The sequence below is a fragment of the Octopus sinensis genome, linkage group LG4, assembly GCF_006345805.1.
Source record: "Octopus sinensis linkage group LG4, ASM634580v1, whole genome shotgun sequence".
Taxonomy (NCBI): Eukaryota; Metazoa; Mollusca; class Cephalopoda; order Octopoda; family Octopodidae; genus Octopus; species Octopus sinensis.
Genome location: NC_043000.1, coordinates 18,749,023 through 18,769,022, shown reverse-complemented (window position 1 = coordinate 18,769,022; position 20,000 = coordinate 18,749,023). Strand labels below are relative to the sequence as shown.

General features: G+C 37.1%; 1 protein-coding gene across 3 annotated transcripts in view; it reads left to right on the top strand.

Annotated features, from left to right (window-relative positions):
* Window positions 1–20,000, top strand: part of LOC115210765 (solute carrier family 45 member 4-like) — a 137,826-nt gene that overhangs the window by 66,323 nt on the left and 51,503 nt on the right. For all 3 annotated transcript variants that reach the window (XM_036501867.1, XM_036501866.1, XM_029779483.2), the window contains exon 2: window positions 1–1,476. This exon is cut by the window's left edge and continues 11 nt beyond it. In XM_036501867.1, coding sequence (XP_036357760.1) covers window positions 6–1,476 — 1,471 coding nt within the window. In that variant the 5' untranslated portion in view covers window positions 1–5. The remainder of the gene's footprint in view (window positions 1,477–20,000) is intronic.

Sequence of the window (20,000 nt, the reverse complement as noted above, 5' to 3'; positions counted from 1 at the left end):
TCACTATGTCACGGGCTTTATTTTTATCAACACTTCAGGCACTAAAAAATGTTAAAGAGAACCTTTACGTCCAGTACATTGGTATTAACCTTGCAAACATATCTAAACTACCTCCTGGATATACTAAGGTGCGAGAGAAGAAATCGCGACTTGAAATGCTACAAATTACGGCCGCTGTTTGCGGAATAGAACTTTGCTATGCTGCCGAAACCGCTTTTGTAAGTCCCGTTCTTCTGAAGCTGGGTGTGCCAGTTACATACATGACCTGGGTCTGGTGCCTCAGTCCTCTTTTAGGTTTCTTTTTGGTACCAATTTTCGGATCAATGAGTGATAGATGTAAATTGCGTCTTGGTAGAAGACGACCGTTTATTCTTATGATGTCTGCTGGCATAATCGTTGGTTTGGTCTTAATTCCGAACGGCGAATACTTTGGAATATTAGCTGGTGACAAACCGCCTCTCAGTGATTACAGAGATAACATAAATGGAACGTTATTGTATACGAACTATGCAAGCAATTCGACGGTTGTGTCTATAGCTTCATTTCCGAAACAACATATAGCATACCGAGGTATAATCTTAACTATAATCGGTGTTATATTATTAGATTTTAACTGCGACGCATGTCAATCACCTTCTCGGTCATACTTACTCGATGTTACTATTCCGGAAGAACACAATACCGGTATAACAACTTTTACCATTATGGCCGGACTCGGGGGTAGTGTTGGATACATCATGGGTGGTATAGACTGGAATAATCAATCATTAGGAAGTGCATTCGAAGGACACGTTAGAACCGTTTTCATGGTTGTTTTAGGCATTTTCATTCCATGTGTTTTATTAACGGTAACCAGCAGCAAAGAAATACCTTTGGAAGAATTAGATATCGATGTTGAAAAATATCAGAAGAAAAAGAAAAAAGTAGGAAAATCGAAATATGAGAAATTTGATAATGAAAGCGATACCAGCGATGAAAAAGAAAGTGATCATATTCCATCGTATGACTCTCTTGGAAGTTCTGAAACCGAAAAAAAAACAGCTCAAAATAATGAGCAGAGACACGATTCCAATGAGAGAACAGAGACTGAAAAACATGAAGATAAGGAAATGACTTACGAACAAATAAAAGAACCCGTTGATGCAAAAATGGATATCAAACAGAACGAAGCTATACAAATCTCAACAGACGTCACATTGAAAACATATCTTCGTTCAATAATACATATGCCTAAATCTTTATCAATTCTGTGTTTGACCAATTTGTTCTGTTGGATGTCTTTGGTTTGCTACTCCTTGTATTTTACAGACTTTGTGGGCCAGGCGGTATATCATGGGGACCCAAGTGCTCCCAGAGGTAGCATAAAACATGAACGATATGATAAAGGGGTGCGCCTGGGATCCTTTGCAATGTCATTATATTCGCTGTCTTGTGCTATATATTCTTACGTCTTTGAGAGATTGGTAAAGAAATTCAGTAAGTAATATTTTTATCTTAATTTCAGAACTAATTGTACAAAATCTTGTTGAATTGAATATATTACAATGTGTAACATGATTTTTGTCCTTTGGTAGCAGCTGTTATTTCCTATTTTTTGCTTACCACTAGAGAGTATGAAAAATAGCTAACATTGCCTTCAAACTTTGCTTTTGTTAAATTTATTCAAACCCCCAAAAATCCCTTTGAATACAAGGCTATGATTCTCCCCCACTACTCTTGCTCATGATCTGAGATGCACATCTTACTTGGATATATCTCCAATCAATTATCCATTGTTTTATGTTTTTTGTTTTGTTTTTGTTTGATTTTTGGGGGACGGGGTTCCAAAGACAAATGCTTAGTATTTTTGACACACCACGTCTAGAAATCTTTGCTTATACTCTTTTAAATATGCAATCGGAGCAGAAGCGAAGTTGCATAGCTTTAAACGAGAACCAAACCATTTCATGGTTTCAGTTTTCCGGAGAAGTAAATTTTTATTGTACGTTAGGCACCGATCTCTATAAGGGTTTCTTTATGACAAGGCAGAAAATCCCTCTGTATGTTCCGAGATCATTGTGGACGTAAGTAAAATGAACTTGTATCAACGAGAATTAACTCACAAGGAGCCGCCTTTTTACTCTACAATACTTCTGTATTAAAAATGGTATACCATTGAGAGTCAAGCAAAAGACAGAGATAAACATACAGTAAACCTAGCCTATGATTTGGTCTTTGATTTCTGGTTGTAGCTTATATTTCATACAAGTCACTATTTATAGAAAACCTGAACGTTACAAAATTTCATGTTTTCACATGTTCTTATATAAGAAATAGATATTGTATTAAGTCATGAAATGTCCTCTTTGACTTAAAAACATTTTGTAAAGACCAGCAGGAAGAGAAATCATCACAATGAATGTACTATTTAATTATTGAATTGCTAAATATTGTATATAATGATCATTATACTTTTGAAATTTTAGATATTTTATACTGAATTACTTTAAAGAAAAAGATAGATTGTTTACGTCTTGGAAAATATCGTGACAAGGATAAAGACAGTGTCTATTATTGACAATTGGCCTCATGGTGACACAAACAGAAAATTAAAGATGGTGTTCACATAGATTTAACCAACATTGTCTCGGGAATAATTAAGTTCATTATGGATTTCGTATCGAAGTATTTTATACAACTATATTTTCATATGCTACTTTAACTTTTGACAAACAAATAATATTGTGATATTGTGAATTGTGGCCTAGAGGATAAAATACTTCAACAAATTAAGTTCCAAATTTATAACTCAAAACTATTCGACGATAAAATGTAAATTAACTGAGGATTTAAGTCACATGTTGGCGTTGTTCGAATAAACTTATGACCAATAGTATCCCGCCTTATACAGCCTCATTTTTCTCAGATGACAAGGTGTGATTGATGAAGATTTCTGCCATAATCAGATCTAACAGTTTTAAGGCTATTTCATTGATCGCTGGTGATTGTGATGGTTCATGTCGACTTATCATGTATCTAGAGAAAGCTAATTTGCTGGAGCCTGTCCTATAAGATATATTTATTGACTGATTTTAGTTTAACTCAGCAAATTAAAGTAACATTCTATTATGGTGTGTACTTTCTGTTTCTATCTGTTTGCAATACCTTGGAAGCACTCCGTCGGTTACGACGATGAGGGTTCCGGTTGATCCCAATCAACGGAACAGCCTGCTCGTGAAATTAACGTGTAAGTGGCTGAGCACTCCACAGACACGTGTACCCTTAACGCAGTTCTCGGGATATTCAGCGTGACACAGAGAGTGACAAGGCCGGCCCCTTGAAATACAGGTACAACAGACACAGGAAGTAAGAGTGAGAGAAAGTTGTGGTGAAAGAGTACAGCAGGGATCACCACCATCCCCTGCCGGAGCCTCGAGGAGCTTTAGGTGTTTTCGCTCAATAAACACTCACAACGCCCGGTCTGGGAATCGAAACCGCGAGTCCGCTGCCCTAACCACTGAGCCATTGCGCCTCCACTTGCAATACCACAACTGACAGAAAACGATAGAATTGCTAGTGTTGTGAAACAAGGAGTAGTAACGATGCTGAGAAAGAACACCAACAAAAGGGATGTAGATAAATTTCGATCCATAACTCTATTGAATGGAGAGTTGAAGATTTTATCCAGGATGTTAGCAGTTTGGTTCTTGTCGTGGCGGTCAAATCAGAGAACTGCAAACATGAGCGATTCCGAACAAATCTATTCCAGACGACCTCAGCTCATGTGTTACTACATAGAGTTTTTTATTTCTTTATTGCCCACAGGTGGTGGGGGCTAAACATAGAGGGGACAAACAAGGACAGACAAAGGGATTAAGTCGATTACATCGACCCAGTGCGTAACTGATACTTATTTAATTGACCCCAAAAGGATGAAAGGCAGAGTTTAAAATAAAACTGCTTTCAAAGGGACCTAATGAATTTGGTTTGGTTAAAATCTTTTTATAAGCTCGATAATTTTAACTTGATAACCGTTTTGAAAGCCACCGTTTACTGCTGTTTTCGGAGGCTATATAGCAAGGCCCAGCAGCATTTGTTAGGGTGGTCAGGGCAAACATTCACTTCTGGAAAGCATTTTTGCATCACGGACTCAGTCTATCAAGGTTGTCCCATCTTACCTCTTCTGTACGTGCTGGACCTCGAAGCTGTAATAGTTGAAAGGCATCTTTTCGAATTAAACGCAAGAATGCTACGTCAGGGTACGCAGATGATGTCATCTTCATGGTCCCAGACGTCACCGAGACAGAGGTGGTCCGCACCATTCCGAAGGAATACGGAAGGGTTGGCAGGAGAAAAATAGTCATCACAGACATGTTGATAAGCAGTTCGACACCTAAAGAAACAAATTCATTCCATAGTGAGGCGCTGGACCCCTCTACGCTTAAACTGTTCAGAGTACAGTTCGGTATCGACTTCCGAGTGGACCGGAACTGAGACGTGGTAATGAGCAAGGTGGCCAATCTTACCTGAGTGGAATTATCCCTGGAAGACGGGGTAGATGACGCAGACGCCCACATTGCCGCCGTTATCGCAGTTAAAATCTGATCAGACTGGAGGAGCGTTTGCGCGTCGGTTTCTTGGGAAAGATAAGAATTTTCCTCATGTCTTGTCCACATTTGAATAATTGGTCTTCTACAACTATCTCTGGTATCTCGGAAAGACGAATTGAAATTCTAATGAGCTGTTAGAAGCAACAAAACTAGTTGATCTTTGTTCACATCTTACACTGCAAAAAGAAGAAAGAACCTATACTCTTTTACTCTTTTACTTGTTTCGGTCATTTGACTGCGGCCCTGCTGAAGCACCGCCTTTAGTCGAGAAAATCGACCCCAAGACTTATTCTTTGGAAGCCTAGTATTCTATCGGTCTCTTTTGCTGAACCGCTAAGTTACAGGGACGTAAACACACCACCATCGGTTGTCAAGTGATGTTGGGGGGACAAACACAGACACACAAGCGTATATATATATATATATATATATATATATATATATATATATATATATATATATATATATATATATATATAAAATTAGTAATGCAATACTAGAGTATTGCTTTCCAGTAAAGAATAGCCCTTGAGGGAAAAATATACAAAGAAGTAAATATATGGCACAACGAAGTACCGATATTTACTGGAAATATCGGTACTTCGTTGTGCCATATATTTACTTCTTTGTATATATATATATATATATATATATATATACATATATACGACGGGATTCTTTCAGTTTCCGTCTACCAAATCCATTCACTAGGCTTTGGTCGGCTCGAGGCTATAGTAGAAGACACTTGCCCAAGGTGCCTATGCATAACAAATTAAAAGCTAACTAGAAATATTTCGTTTTTTATTTGGTTTGCATGATTCTTGATGTGAACTAATGTTCACATATTATTGGCGTAAATTTTCCACCGTGATACAATAAATAACCTGAAATAATTTGCGGAGAAAAAGATACATATTAGTCAGTTACCAATATCATTTTCATTTTCTTCTCCTATGCATTAATATGGTAGATCAAACTTGACTATTTATCATGTTGATAACATTTTTTAATTATATAATCATTCAATATTTCAGTTATATGTATACATACGACGATTTTCCGCACAGTTTCCATTTAGCAAATTCACTCAGCCCAATGTTGTAGTAGAAGATATTTAGCTAAGAATAGAGTCGATTTCAGTGTGTGTGTGTGTGTGTGTGTGCATTCTGAATAAGATTTAACTAATTAATATTCGAATTATTTTTAAGTAACCTGATTTTAAAAATCATTAAAGTTTTATTATTTGCTGTTGGTTGTGTTGTTTTACCAAGTTTTATATAAAGTAATTTGAAATGCACTGAATGTATATAACTGGGTTTTTTTTTATGCGTGCATACCATTTATTTAGCTGCCAAGAAAGATTGGATTTGCCATTCAGTCAGTCAACCCATCAAAGCTATAAAATTACAAGTACTTGAGCGTGGAATTAACTTGACAAGTAAAGTAAGCATGTAAATTAAGATCCGTTCCATTGACTGAATTCATCAGTCAAAATCCATGAAATTCTATATTTACTGCTTGGATTACCTCATTCTCTGCTAATCAATGTCTCCCATTTCCTAGTCAAAGGATCATATCTATTGTGATTTATTAAGATCTCAGTCACTGGTTGTTGCAACGAGATGTTGCTGCTAGCTTTTATCATAACGTATAAAACTGGCCAAAAAATGTTTCGCAGTATTTCTTCCGGATCTTTACAATCTGAGTTCAAATCACGCCGAGGTCAACTTTGGTTTTCATTCTTTCGAAGTTGATGAAAATAAGAAACTTGTCGAAGACTAGTATTGATGATATCGACTAGACCCCTCTCCTCAAAACTGCTGTGTAAATATTTTAATCAGAGAGGCACACATGTATTTATTTGTTGCTTGAGATTCTTTAACATAATTAAATTAATAGTATTAAATATTTCGTAGTGGAGGCGCAATGGCCCAGTGGTTAGGGCAGCGGACTCGCGGTCGGAGGATCGCGGTTTCGATTTCCAGGCCGGGCGTTGTGAGTGTTTATTGAGCGAAAACACCTAAAAGCTCCACGGGGCTCCGGCAGGGGATGGTGGTGAACCCTGCTGTACTCTTTCACCACAACTTTCTCTCGCTCTTTCTTCCTGTTTCTCTTGTACCTGTATTTCAAAGGGCCAGCCTTGTCACTCTCTGTGTCACGCTGAATATCCCCGAGAACTACGTTAAGGGTACACGTGTCTGTGAAGTGCTCAGCCACTTGCACGTTAATATCACGAGCAAGCTGTTCCGTTGATCGTATCAGCTGGGACCCTCATCGTCGCAACCGACGGAGTGCTCCTATATATTAAATATTTCGTAATGGGTGTAAGTGTCTTCACTTGACTTCTGTCACCGCTTCTGATTTGTTGGGCGTTATCGCTTATGTTTGGTCCTAACGCGAACTCAATTTCATGGATTGGAAGAGAAAATAAAACCATATGGCGTGCTTATTTTCCTAAATAATGAAGGTGGGAAGGCTACCACTGAAAACCGAAACCAGGTTGTTGATTCCAATCGCATCGAGTTTATCTCTGCAATGCCAGTGGAGGGAAATTGTTGGCATCGTTGATATAGCGTCGAAAAAATATCTCGCAATATTTCTTAGGGGCTTTGTGCGTTCTGAATTCAAATTTCCTTGAGGTCAACGTTGTCTTTCAAAACTCCGGGGTCGAATAAATAAAGTTCTGATGAAGTACTAGGGTACATTTAATCGACTAATTTTTCTGTCAAATTTGAGGTCCCTGTGCTTATGTTAAAAATTTCTTTAAAATTCCGCTCTTACCTGATAATTCCACTCTTACCTGAGTAGAATTATCCATGGAATGCGGGGTAGATGAAGCAGACACCCACATTGCCATTGTTATGGTAGTTAAGATCTGATCAGATTGGAGCGTTTGCGCTTCGGTTTCTTGGGGAAGACAAGAATTGATCTGGGAGAATCATTAGAGCGTCTGAGAAAATGTTTTGCAGAATTTGTTCTGGCTTTTTAACTTTAGAGATCAAATCCTGCATAAGTCAACTTTATTTTACATCCTACCGGGGTCTATAAAACAAAGTACCAGTCAAGTACTAGTGTCGATGGTTTCGACTAATTCTCTTCCCTAAAAATTCCTGACCTTGTACCTTCAACAGAAACCAGTATTACAATATAGCTATTATATGCCAATTTAGTTGTCTTGAATTTTGGTGACAACAATCATCCTCTATTCTCAAGAATCTTTCTTAGGATTCTTGTAGATTATAGAATGGCACATTTCTGCACATTAACAATGCATAATATACTTCAGCTTCTTAGGTAACAATTTGAGTGCTGTGCCACGTGCACCAGTTACTACAGGAACAATTGTCATCTTTGTCTTCCACAATCTTTTCATCTCCAAGGTCAAGTGCTACTATTTCTCAATTTTCTCAGTTTCTTTGACATCCACTTGATTGTTATGCGCTATTTAAATATTTGAGAAATTACAGTACGTGCCTTTTTTGTTTACCTCGCGCACGTAAGCGAAAGTGTGGTGTTGTAATCACTCGTCTTTTTTTGTCTGTATGTTTGCAAAAATACTGTAAAACGGCTGAAATGCGACTGTGTGTGTGCACGCACGTGTGTGTGTGTGCGTGTTTGCAGAGATGGATGCAAGAGTTTCGTTTATTTACCGAAGTATAAATACCTATAATGGTGACACTTAAAAAGATATTAATTCAGTTCAATTAATAAGCATGGGTAAGCAACGCATTGTAAGCCACACTATAATTTGCAAAAGAAATTATCTGCGCGCAGGGTATGCATTGCTCCTCCAATTCTTTTTTTTTTATCATTTTATTTTATTTTTGTACACTACAATTTCATCTGGTCTCCTGGGTCAGTAGTATGGTCAGTTTTATAGAGAAATCCCATAAAATTCTATAATTATTTTTCACTTTCATAGCTTCTGGCTCGTGTTCATTCGAATTTTCTGTCTCTTTGAATCCACACACCCGCCTAATATCCCAATACGTTCTTTAATCTATACAGTCATGCCGGCACATATACTCTTTTTGTTTTAGAGTTTCACTTAAAGATGGTTAATACTTTCGTCTCCTTTTCCATAAATTCTGTATTTGCTCTCTGGCTGAGTTTATTCATTCTTACCTTCATTAAAATCGTTTTTATAGCTTATTACTGAACAGTTGTCATCAGCGGTTCAGCATTTTGTATCAGATTTCAATTGATCAGCCTGCGTTCTTTACTTCCAACATCTTCAGTTTGTTGCGTGAATTGACTATGTAAATCTTCCTTCCAACCATCTGTCTTGTCATTCGCCCTTCTGTTCTTGAATTCTTCTTTTGTTTCAGTAACTTTTTGGATATCTCTGACCACAACAGGGCTCTTCAAACCAAGTATTGATGCATTAACAGTGTCTTCTGCAGTTAACATGCCTCTGTTTCTTGTCTGCCTTGGTTGAAGAGCTTGTCGATAACTTAGAATAGTGTGCGCTGTGAAATATGAGCACCGGCTGATTTAATATGATCGATTAAATCGGTCAGATATTAATGCATTGATTCAGCAGTGATGAAATCTAAAGCAACTTACGATTTTAAATTTCAGAATGGAGAAGAGGAGGGCGAAACAGCAATATACTTAATCTGTTATTCAACTTAATCTCTCACTCTCACTTCAGTGACACTTTATTGTCGTTGTACTAGTTTCTTTTGATGTATACATAGCCAGTCTGAATATCTGCACCAGAATATACCTCCTCTAAACGTTTGTTTAGGCAGGACTGACAAGTTTCATACGTGCAGGTGTTCCTTCTTCATGCCACCTGCTTTATTCAAAAGAAGAGTGTTGCTGTAGGTATTACCATGAGAACACAAAAAGCTGAAACAAACAGTAAGCCATCATATCCGACTCTAGCAATTCTACCAATACACTGCTTTGGATTATGCCTTCATAATCATCCCATAAAGATAAAAGATAATGTTAACTTCGGCAGGATTTGAACTTGGAGTGTAGTGAGTCAGGACAAATACTGCAATGCAACCTATTCGAATTAAAGCTATTTTACTCAAGAGCTGATACAGGATTTATTAAAACCCACTTCAAATAGTGGATGGAAGCACTCCGTCGGTTACGACGATGAGGGTTCCGGTTGATTCGAATCAACGGAACAGCCTGCTCGTGAAATTAACGTGTAAGTGGCTGAGCACTCCACAGACACGTGCACCCTTAACGTAGTTCTCGGGGATATTCAGCGTAACACAGAGAGTGACAAGGCCGGCCCTTTGAAATACAGGTACAACAGAAACAGGAAGTAAGAGTGAGAGAAAGTTGTGGTGAAAGACTACAGCAGGGATCACCACCATCCCCTGCCGGAGCCTCGTGGAGCTTTTAGGTGTTTTCGCTCAATAAACACTCACAATGCTCGGTCTGGGAATCGAAACCGCAATCCTATGACCGCGAGTCCGCTGCCCTAACCACTGGGCCATTGCGCCTCCTTCAAATAGTAGCTGTAAAGCAAAGTATTTTCAAAAGGTTTCAGTTTAATTCTTGGTGTATTGGAATATTTTCATTAATTTTCACTGTCTGTAACGCTAACATCTGTCATGTTTAGGTGAATCATTTCCTCAAATTCTTGATCAGTTTCGAAGTCCATTAGCTTTATTAAGCTTTTCAATAGCATTACAGCGAATAATCTTTCCAGGTTCAAAATATGGGAATGAGTAATTCACTAAAGTTGCTGTTGTTTAAGTTACACTAAAGTTACAGTTGATAACTGTACAGATTATCTTCATCATCGCAGGAATCAATGCTCTTAAGCTGCTTCTCTATCAATCAGACTGATTTCATTATTATAGACTCAACGAGAACATCAAGATTTTGCTGAAGCTGTGTTCTTTAATGAAAGAAGATGGAAGTATACCGTCACTACTAAAAAAAAGGGCCATTTCATCTACCAAGCTTTGATAACATTCTGACCTTCGTTTCCACTTTCAAGACCGTTTTAGCAGTCTTTCAACTCTGAAATAGCTATCAGTAGTCCCCTGTTATGACAGTATCCCTCCTAATCTAAATATTTGTGAATCTTTGATTCATTGCGTCATCATTTATGTATAACAGTCCAGTGAGCATAATTTCTTTGTTATTATTCTCACCTATGATCATTTATAACCTGTCTCTTCTTTTAGAAATGGAAGCAAAAAGGACAATAGATTCTTATAACCCGATTCAGTTGGTAATTTGCTGTAAACGTTTAACATGTTTACACAAAAATTATGTCAACATGCCCGCTACTATTTCTACCCGTTACAAGCAGAACGACTACTATATATATATATTATATATATATATATAGCCGCCATGATAGATCGTTAGCCACTACACACCTTTTTTTCTCTCCTTTTTCTCTCTATGTTTCTCTCCTTGTTTTTTCTGTGTCCCTTTCTGTAGAAGAGCGTAGGCTCGAAACGTAAAAGACTTTTTCTATTCCTAAGCGTTATACTAATACATCTATTTGTTTTGTACACCACCTATCTTCGTCTTTTGTTTTTTTTCGTAAACTCTCCCTATATATATATATATATATAATATATATATATATATATATATATATATATATATATATATATATATATATATCAGAAACAGTAAGAGTATCATAATTCTCATTGAGTATGAACAAGTGACCAAACTGAATGTCTGCATGTCATGGTTGCTAAGCGAGTATCCATTGAGCTCATACAACAGGCTTTGACCAAGTATCAGAGTGTTTTTCATTGCATGATGTGTACTGGATGATCAGTTTTGGACCTGTGTAGCATTTGTGTAAATTTGACCATAGAACGCTGCAGAGACAGACAACATTCCAGTTGAGGAATGAATTACGTATCACCTTAAACTCTCCAACAGTAAATACCGTCTCTGCTTAAAAACCACATCTGATCACAGTTTTACTCCACGTTCAGAATATTTTGGCAAAATTTAAAGTTAATCCAAGCCAAATAATGCTACATTTCTAGTCATTTGAGGTGCAGAAAGAATGAAATGATGAAAGGATGAGTGGCAAAAACATTCAGAACGTTACGTTCTGAGTTCAAATTCCGCCGAGATCGACTTTGATTTCATCATTTCGGGGTCGATAAATTAAGTACTAGTTATGCACTGAGGTCGATGTAATCGACTTAATCTCTTTGTCCTTGTTTGTCCCCCTCTTTGTTTAGCCCCTTGTGGGCAATAAAGAAATAAGAAAGGATGAATGATTTTCATTACAGATAGAATATTTTATATACTGTATAACAATTTAAGAAAAGCCATTTATTAGTATGTTCAAATCCTAGGTTTCTACATAAATCCCAGTGGATTACTCTCCCTAAGTTGTCATGTCTTGTATTATTTCTGTGCCAGCATGCTACATTCACTTATTATTTGTAATACAATTTGTATGAAACTAATATGATAGCATATTAATACATTTCTACGAAAGACTGACCTCCTTTTCTCACACATATGCAGTGCAGGATAAGTATAGATGAAATAAAATGAAAGTATTATTCTACGAAAGGAAGTATAAATATAAAAATAAATTGTTTAACCTCTAGGTCACACTTTACGGCGAAAATATGTCAGGATTAGTTATGGTTCGAAATACTTTTCAAGTCAAGGTCTATAAATATTGACAGATACAAACATATTATTCTAATAATATACATTATTATTATTATCATTATTATTATTATTATTATTATTATTATTATTATTATTATTATTTTCATATACACACAACAGATTAAACTGTTGGAAAAGAAAAAATCCTGATATCGGGCTACAAGTGACCTTAGATGTCAAGAACCCTCTTAAGTATCCTAGCTCTCCCTAATAACATTGCTTTCTGGAGCTGTACTAAACTGTATTTATGCCTATTTCCTCTAACCAGCTGTTCAGATCTTTAACGATAGTTCCCAATGCACTTATAACTATTGGGATACATTTTACCCGCACTTTCCATAGTCTCTGTAATTCAATGACTAGGCCCTGGTACTTTGGTATTTTTCTATAATTCTCATATTGATTTTTTCATCATTTGGGACTGTAAAGTCAATTATCTGACACTTTCTATTCTCTTTATCTACTACTACTAAATCAGGCCTTCTAGCTTCTATTACTCTGTCAGTCTGAATGTTGAAGTCCTACAACATCTTGTATTTCTTACTTTCCAGTACCTTTCTAAGTTAATGTTCATACCATTTATTAGTATGTTCAAATCTTAGCTTTCTACATAACTCCCAATGGATTACTCTCCAAGTTGTCATGTCTTAAATTCTTTCTGTGCCAACATGCTACATTCACTTACTGTATGAGTAACGCTTTCCTCTTTTGAGTTGCATAACCTACATTGGGAATCTGCTTGGCTTTTGTCTATCTTGACTTTTATCCCATTAGTCCTTAATGCTTGATGGTGTGCAGCTACTAACAAACTTTCTGTCTCCCTTTTCAGCTTTCCTTTCTGCAATCATAACCATGTCTCACTACTTCCATTTGTTGCATATATATTGGGAATCTACCATGCAACGCCTTCTCCGGTTCTTTTTTCTGGATTTTAACTTCGTTTGAGTTTTTGCTTTCCCTATATCTTGCTGTGACTCTAGCAGATTTTAATAAACTTTCTTCACTGCTACCAACATAGGAGTCTATATCTACTCTAGTTAACTCCATACAGTCTTCTAATGATATTAATCCTCTTCTGCCTTCCTTTCTAAGTAAATATAATCTTGCTACCCCTACCCTCGAGATTTAGAAATGCTTGTTTCACTCCATATTCTGGAATTTAGTATATTTACAAATAGTTGTAGCTGTTGGTGAATGCAGTGATTCTTTCTGGTTCTGTGTCTTTTATGTATGTGTTTGTGATTTCGTGATCATCCTGCAGCTTTTACCTTTGAAAATTTCTTTACTAATTTTGCGATATCTCATAGAAGAAAGGGGTCAAATTCTTACTCTAAATGGAAGGTGTTAATCTTTCGTTTTGTGTTCCAGTTCCTTTTCTGTTGTTTGTATCTTTCCTAAAATAATATGCCCATTCATATGAACGTATTTTATGGATAAGATAAACACTTGTGTGCCGAAGGTGCTGCTGTACTCTGTCTCCGAAAGCAGGAATTGATGTCTTACCAGGCAGTGAAGCAGCTCTACAGATGTTTTGGCCCCTTCCGTTATGATACCAGAGCTACCCGGTACCAATCACCGACGGAGGCGACCAAAGTTCCGCAAAATAGGACGAGCTTTGTTGAGTCAGATGTTGCGACTCTGGGCCAAATGTTTCTATTATTTTCAGTGTTCGCTCTTACTGTACCACTCATCCTCACTCTTGAGCCAGATGTAATGACTTGCTTTCTCAGCAACTGCCGACAATTTTCAGGCAACATCTTTTCTCTCCCTCGCAACTAGTTCGAGACTCTTGAGCATCGAGTGAACCCTGGATCCAACAAATTCTCTAACACCTGTCACTACAAGTCAGTGTATTACTTCCCATCCATTGCTTTCGCAGTAATACATGCAGACAGACAGACCAACACACACACACACACACAACACACACACACACACACACACATACATACATACATACATACATACATACATACATACATACATACACACACATGCACATACATACATACATACATACATACATACACACACTCATATACATACATACATACATACATACATACATATACATACATACATACATACATACATACATACATACGTACATACATACACACACACTCACATACATACACACACACTCACATACATAAATACATACATACATACACACACACATACATACATACATACATACATACACACACACACACACACATACATACATACATACATACACACACACACACATATACACACATACATACATACATACACACACACACTCACATACATACATACATACATACATACATACATACATACATACATACATACATACATACATACATACATACTGTATGTTAAGGGAATACCGTGGGATACTTTCTGATAGTCAATCCTGGTCAGTAATTATCTTTACACCCATATAAGCCTTTGCAATATTCTTTCTATCCTGTTTTTTTTTTAATATTTCTAGTTTCTTTAAACTTATGAATTAAGATAGTCTTATCCCAAGTCACCCAGTTAGACATTGTCTTCAGCTCCATCAGTATCACATTAAATATCTCTGCTCACGTCTTATATGTCCCTGTTTCACATTTTTAACTAAAAGCTTGAAAATCTATCGTGCTCTGGTACAATAGGCGCAGGAGTGGCTGTGTGGTAAGTAGCTTGCTAACCAACTACATGGTTCCGGGTTCAGTCCCATTACGTGGCATCTTGGGCAAGTGTCTTCTGCTATAGCCCCGGGCCGACCAATGCCTTGTGAGTGGATTTGGTAGGCGGAAACTGAAAGAAGCCTGTCGTATATATGTATATATATATAAGTGTGTGTGTATATGTTTGTGTGACTGTGTTTGTCCCCCTAGCATTGCTTGACAACCGATGCTGGTGTGTTTACGTCCCGGTGGCCTAGCGGTTCGGCAAAAGAGACCGATAGAATAAGTACTAGGCTTACAAAGAATAAGTCCCGGGGTCGATTTGCTCGACTAAAGGCGGTGCACCAGCATGGCCGCAGTCAAATGACTGAAACAAGTAAAAGAGTAAAAGAGTAAAGAGTTTTATCACAGTGTCTGGGTTATGTAATTTGTTATTACGATCTACGATTTGGATGTTGTGTTCGTTGTTTTGAACAATCTGAGGTAATTCTTTCATTTCCTATGCTCCACCCCAAAATTCTTCAACTTCTCTCGTTGTTCGTGCTCTATTGACAACTATTTAATTTTACAAAATTTTTTTTAATCAGATAGTTTTGAGTTACACTGTTTGTTTGTTCAAAGAATCGTTGTCGCTTTTCATTCGAACTGCGAATTGTTTGCGATTTTAATGTTCTCTTGTTTCAGGCATGCTTTGATTTTAGATACTTGTTGGGGTTTTTTTTTTTTGGTTTTTTTGTTATATTATGCAATAGAAGTCTCCGGTTCTCATTTTCTCTCTCAGTTCTGTCATTTTGTTATTGTTTTCATTGAGGATTGAAATGTTTTTTTATTATTTTATAATTTTGCATTTGAATATTTGTTTTCTGTGTTGTATGCTCGGGTTTTGATATTCCTGGAGTAACTACAGAGGCGGCTGCAGATATCATTTCATTTAGCCTCGTCGTGTTGATATTTGTGTTTGTGTTAATTCTGTGGCGATCAGGCATGCATTTCTATTATTGTTGCAATTTTTGTTTTTAAGTTTTATCCTTGGGAGGGACTTTCTTTTAATGCTTCTAATTTTAGATTGCCACGATTATGATTTCCACGTTTGGAATTTTTAATTCTTAGATCTTCCTCATATTCCCATATGTATGTTTGATCGTTCGTGTTTTCCTGGTTCAGTTTTACTTGGTCAGTGCATATAGCTGTTCTTGGATTTGATTTTGGCATGATTTGTTATTTACTTTATTCTTTCTCCATGTGTTAGTTCTATCTTCGTGTTTTACTTTCTCAGTGTTATAATTTACTCGTGTTTTTGTAACATAGTCTTTCATTGCAATCTGCTGTTTCAGTTTCCAGTATTTCTTTTCGTTTTGAGAATGTATCTTAAGTTAACTAATCTGCTATATATATATAACATGTTCCATTTATTACTGATACTGTTCTTACTTTCATGTATTTCGCCCCTATATGTTTCAGTTTCAAAATCCTTACATTTGGATAGCTTCTTCACTTCCTTTCCTGTAATATTTTGTTGATAACGGATCGTGGTGTCTATTTGCGTGCTATTAGTTCCCGCCCAGTATTTCATTATCATATACGGCTGTTGTATTGATCAACTTGTCACTATGAGTTGCCATGCTCCAAATGATGTAGCAAGGTCGTTGTTTGTGCCGTTTTCAGATTGTGTTCATACCATTTGTAATCCGTTTTTGTATCAAACTATTGTCATATTGCTCATTGGACATACCTATCGAATCGATCATATCTGTATATATTCCGATATATACATTGCTCAGTCAAAAATGATGTGGCAGACTGTTTCATTGTCTTAGTTGCATAGTCTGCACTAAATATTAGCATCAGTTTTACTAGTTTTATTGTTGTTTGTAACAAGGCAGTGGCCTTGTGAAGCTGATATAGAAACTGTTTTTTGCTTTTAACCTAGAATTTTGAGCCATGGTTGATTGAGCCATGGTTGATTTTTATCCTGACTTAGTTCTTCTCTGTAAGGCTTAGCGGAATATTGGCCATTGAATGTTTGTGCACTCCATTATATTTTCTTCAGTGTTTGATATTGTCTTCTGTTTTTCTAACCCTTTTAATTGTGTCATTATCGTCTAAGTCTGTTAATTCGGCATATCACGCTTCTTCTTTGTAATTTGTCCTTTCTTTGCATAGAAAGAAAATTTGCTTCTTTTTCATATTTGTTTATTGTGCTGATCAGTTCTCTGCTTCATTTTAAATATTCAAGAAATACTCCCACTTCTCGAAAAATGAATAGATTTTCTTATTCTCTCAAAAGCGCATTTGGTCTCTATATAATGTTATGAGTTCCATCAGCCGTGATTCAGCGTATTATGGGTCTAACCTTTAACCTCCAGAACGAAGAGAGACGATATATAGAGGTGGTGCGTCACACACACACACACACACACACACCACACACACACAATCACATACACGCACACATACACACTCACACACACTCACACTCACGCACACTTGCCTATATTTTGGTACTACAGTATATAGAGGGATGCAACACATGCATCACTACCACCAAAGATAGCGGTACGAACGTCGGCTTTAGCAGCACAAACGAACCAGGACTGAATGCTGTGCTGATGTGACATTTGTCGACATATGATTGGCTGCAATTTGCATAGACGGGCAATTTCTGATGACCACTGAATACCACTAGGCCTCGGAGCTGTACCCCTGAAGGGACAGAAAGAAAAGCAATTAAACTATTAGACTGGGAGGTAAGACAAAAAGCCCAGATGCTTCATGTTTTGACAATAAGAACCCTTGAAAGTTTTCTTATAGAAAACAATTAGAAAAATAGGGCAGAAAAGAGGCAGGTAAACTGCAGTACACACTAAAACTATTATTTCTAATGAATACCTGGTTGCAAAAGAAATCACTTCATCTTTAGGGGAAAAAACCGACAACCTAGAAAATGAGAGAGACCTTCTTCTGGTAGAGAAGCAACAAGTGCCATCCATAGTCTCGTTGCAACACTGTGGTAGAAGAAATGAAAGACGGACAGAGATGGGAAACTACTAGGAGAAAGATAAAGCCTGTCCATAACGAAGACAAGATACACGGAGATGGAGAGAGACCATTCCTCTTAAGACAATATGAAATCTACAGGTCTTCGAAGAGTCAACGACCTAACGGCTTGCTAAACGAACTGAAGAAGAGGGAATGATGTGGTTTTTAGGAGATAACGTAGAAGTCGATTTTATGGAACATTTGAATGATAAACTGTGAACATTACACTGATGGATGGAAGCACTCCGTCGGTTACGACGATGAGGGTTCCGGTTGATCCGAATCAACGGAACAGCCTGCTCGTGAAATTAACGTGTAAGTGGCTGAGCACTCCACAGACACGTGTACCCTTAATGTAGTTCTCGGGGATATTCAGCGTGACACAGAGAGTGACAAGGCCGGCCCCTTGAAATACAGGTACAATAGAAACAGGAAGTAAGAGTGAGAGAAAGTTGTGGTGAAAGAGTACAGCAAGGATCACCACCATCCCCTGCCGGAGCCTCGTGGAGCTTTTAGGTGTTTTCGCTCAATAAACACTCACAACGCCCGGTCTGGGAATCGAAACCGTGATCCTATGACCGCGAGTCCGCTGCCCTAACCACTGGGCCATTGCGCCTCCTGAACATTACACTAACATTCTAGACACAGAATATATTACCCAGAGAACGTGGAATGCTTTTCCCCTAATCCGATACCAAAGACGATAATGGATATCTGCGAGGACAACAGCTCCCAGCATAAGGACGGAAAGTGATCGGAGAGATAGGTTATCTTAATCTGTCCTAGGTGAGGGCTTCTCGTATCGTATAAGCGAGATGCTCTTATTTCTTTCTATTGTATCAATTTATCTATACAAATGTATATTTATTTATATTTTACCTACATTTATTCGTGTAATTTTAAACTTATAAAGTTTTCCTGACATACTCTATAACGTTTTGTCCTTCAAATATATTTTATGTAACATGTGTACATCCTCGAGTGAGTTGTAGACCTTTTGCGATATGTTTTGTATGAATTCATAGACCCTTGGGAAAAATACATGCAAGAATTATTATTATTGTCAATTGTGTTATGTCACAGAAATGGCAGTGTGTCGGATGGATAACTTTATAACGTCCACTGCCTCTAGTTTTTCTTTGATAAAATACCAACCAGTTATATTCAGTGGAGTGGACGATGAAATGGATCATTACCTATTTTATAAATTTACCTTCTGCAGATTCTTCGAAACATCATCATCATCATCATCATCTACAACAACGCTGTCATTTTTTCGAATAAAATATGACTGCTATGGTATTTCCGTATGCCGTATCTTTTCCTTGGCGTGAAACTAAGATTAAGCAGTCGTGTTAGTGGATTGATACGAGGAACATGTTTTGAACTTCGTTCCAAGTAAACTTCTTGAAATCTCGGCAGGGTGCCAATACTTTAAAAAGAACACCAACGAGTAATGCGAAGCTTCGAAATTCCATCAATTTCTGATTCATATAATTGAAAGTTATTTCATTGATTAAATTTTCAGACAACATGCAACTCCTTATACACAACAATGGTCGCTAATGAGGGACATGAATTTCGAGATGAAAGCGCTGCGCGACCACCGCTTCTGTTTCCTTGGATACTTCCATCCACTTAAACAATTATTTGTGCTAGTTCTATGAAAATGAAAAAATATTCCAATGAAGTTATAAACCTACATCAAAACCGGTTTATAATTTAATTAGAATCAACCATTACAATTCTCTTCGTTCATGATATGGAGTTTGTATCGATAAATAGAAACGGTAATGATCATCATCATCCTCACCATTATCATCATCATCATCATCATCATCATCATTATCATCATCATTATCATAATCATCATCACCATCAATATTCTTTTATTATTATTATTATTATTATTATTATTATTATTATTATTATCATCATCATCATTGTTATTATTATTATGAAGCCAGTGAGCTAGCAGAATCGTTAGCACGCCGGGCAAAATGCTTAGCGGCATTTCGTCTGTTTTTTTACGTTCTGAATTCAAATTCCGCCGAGGTCGACTTAGCCTTTT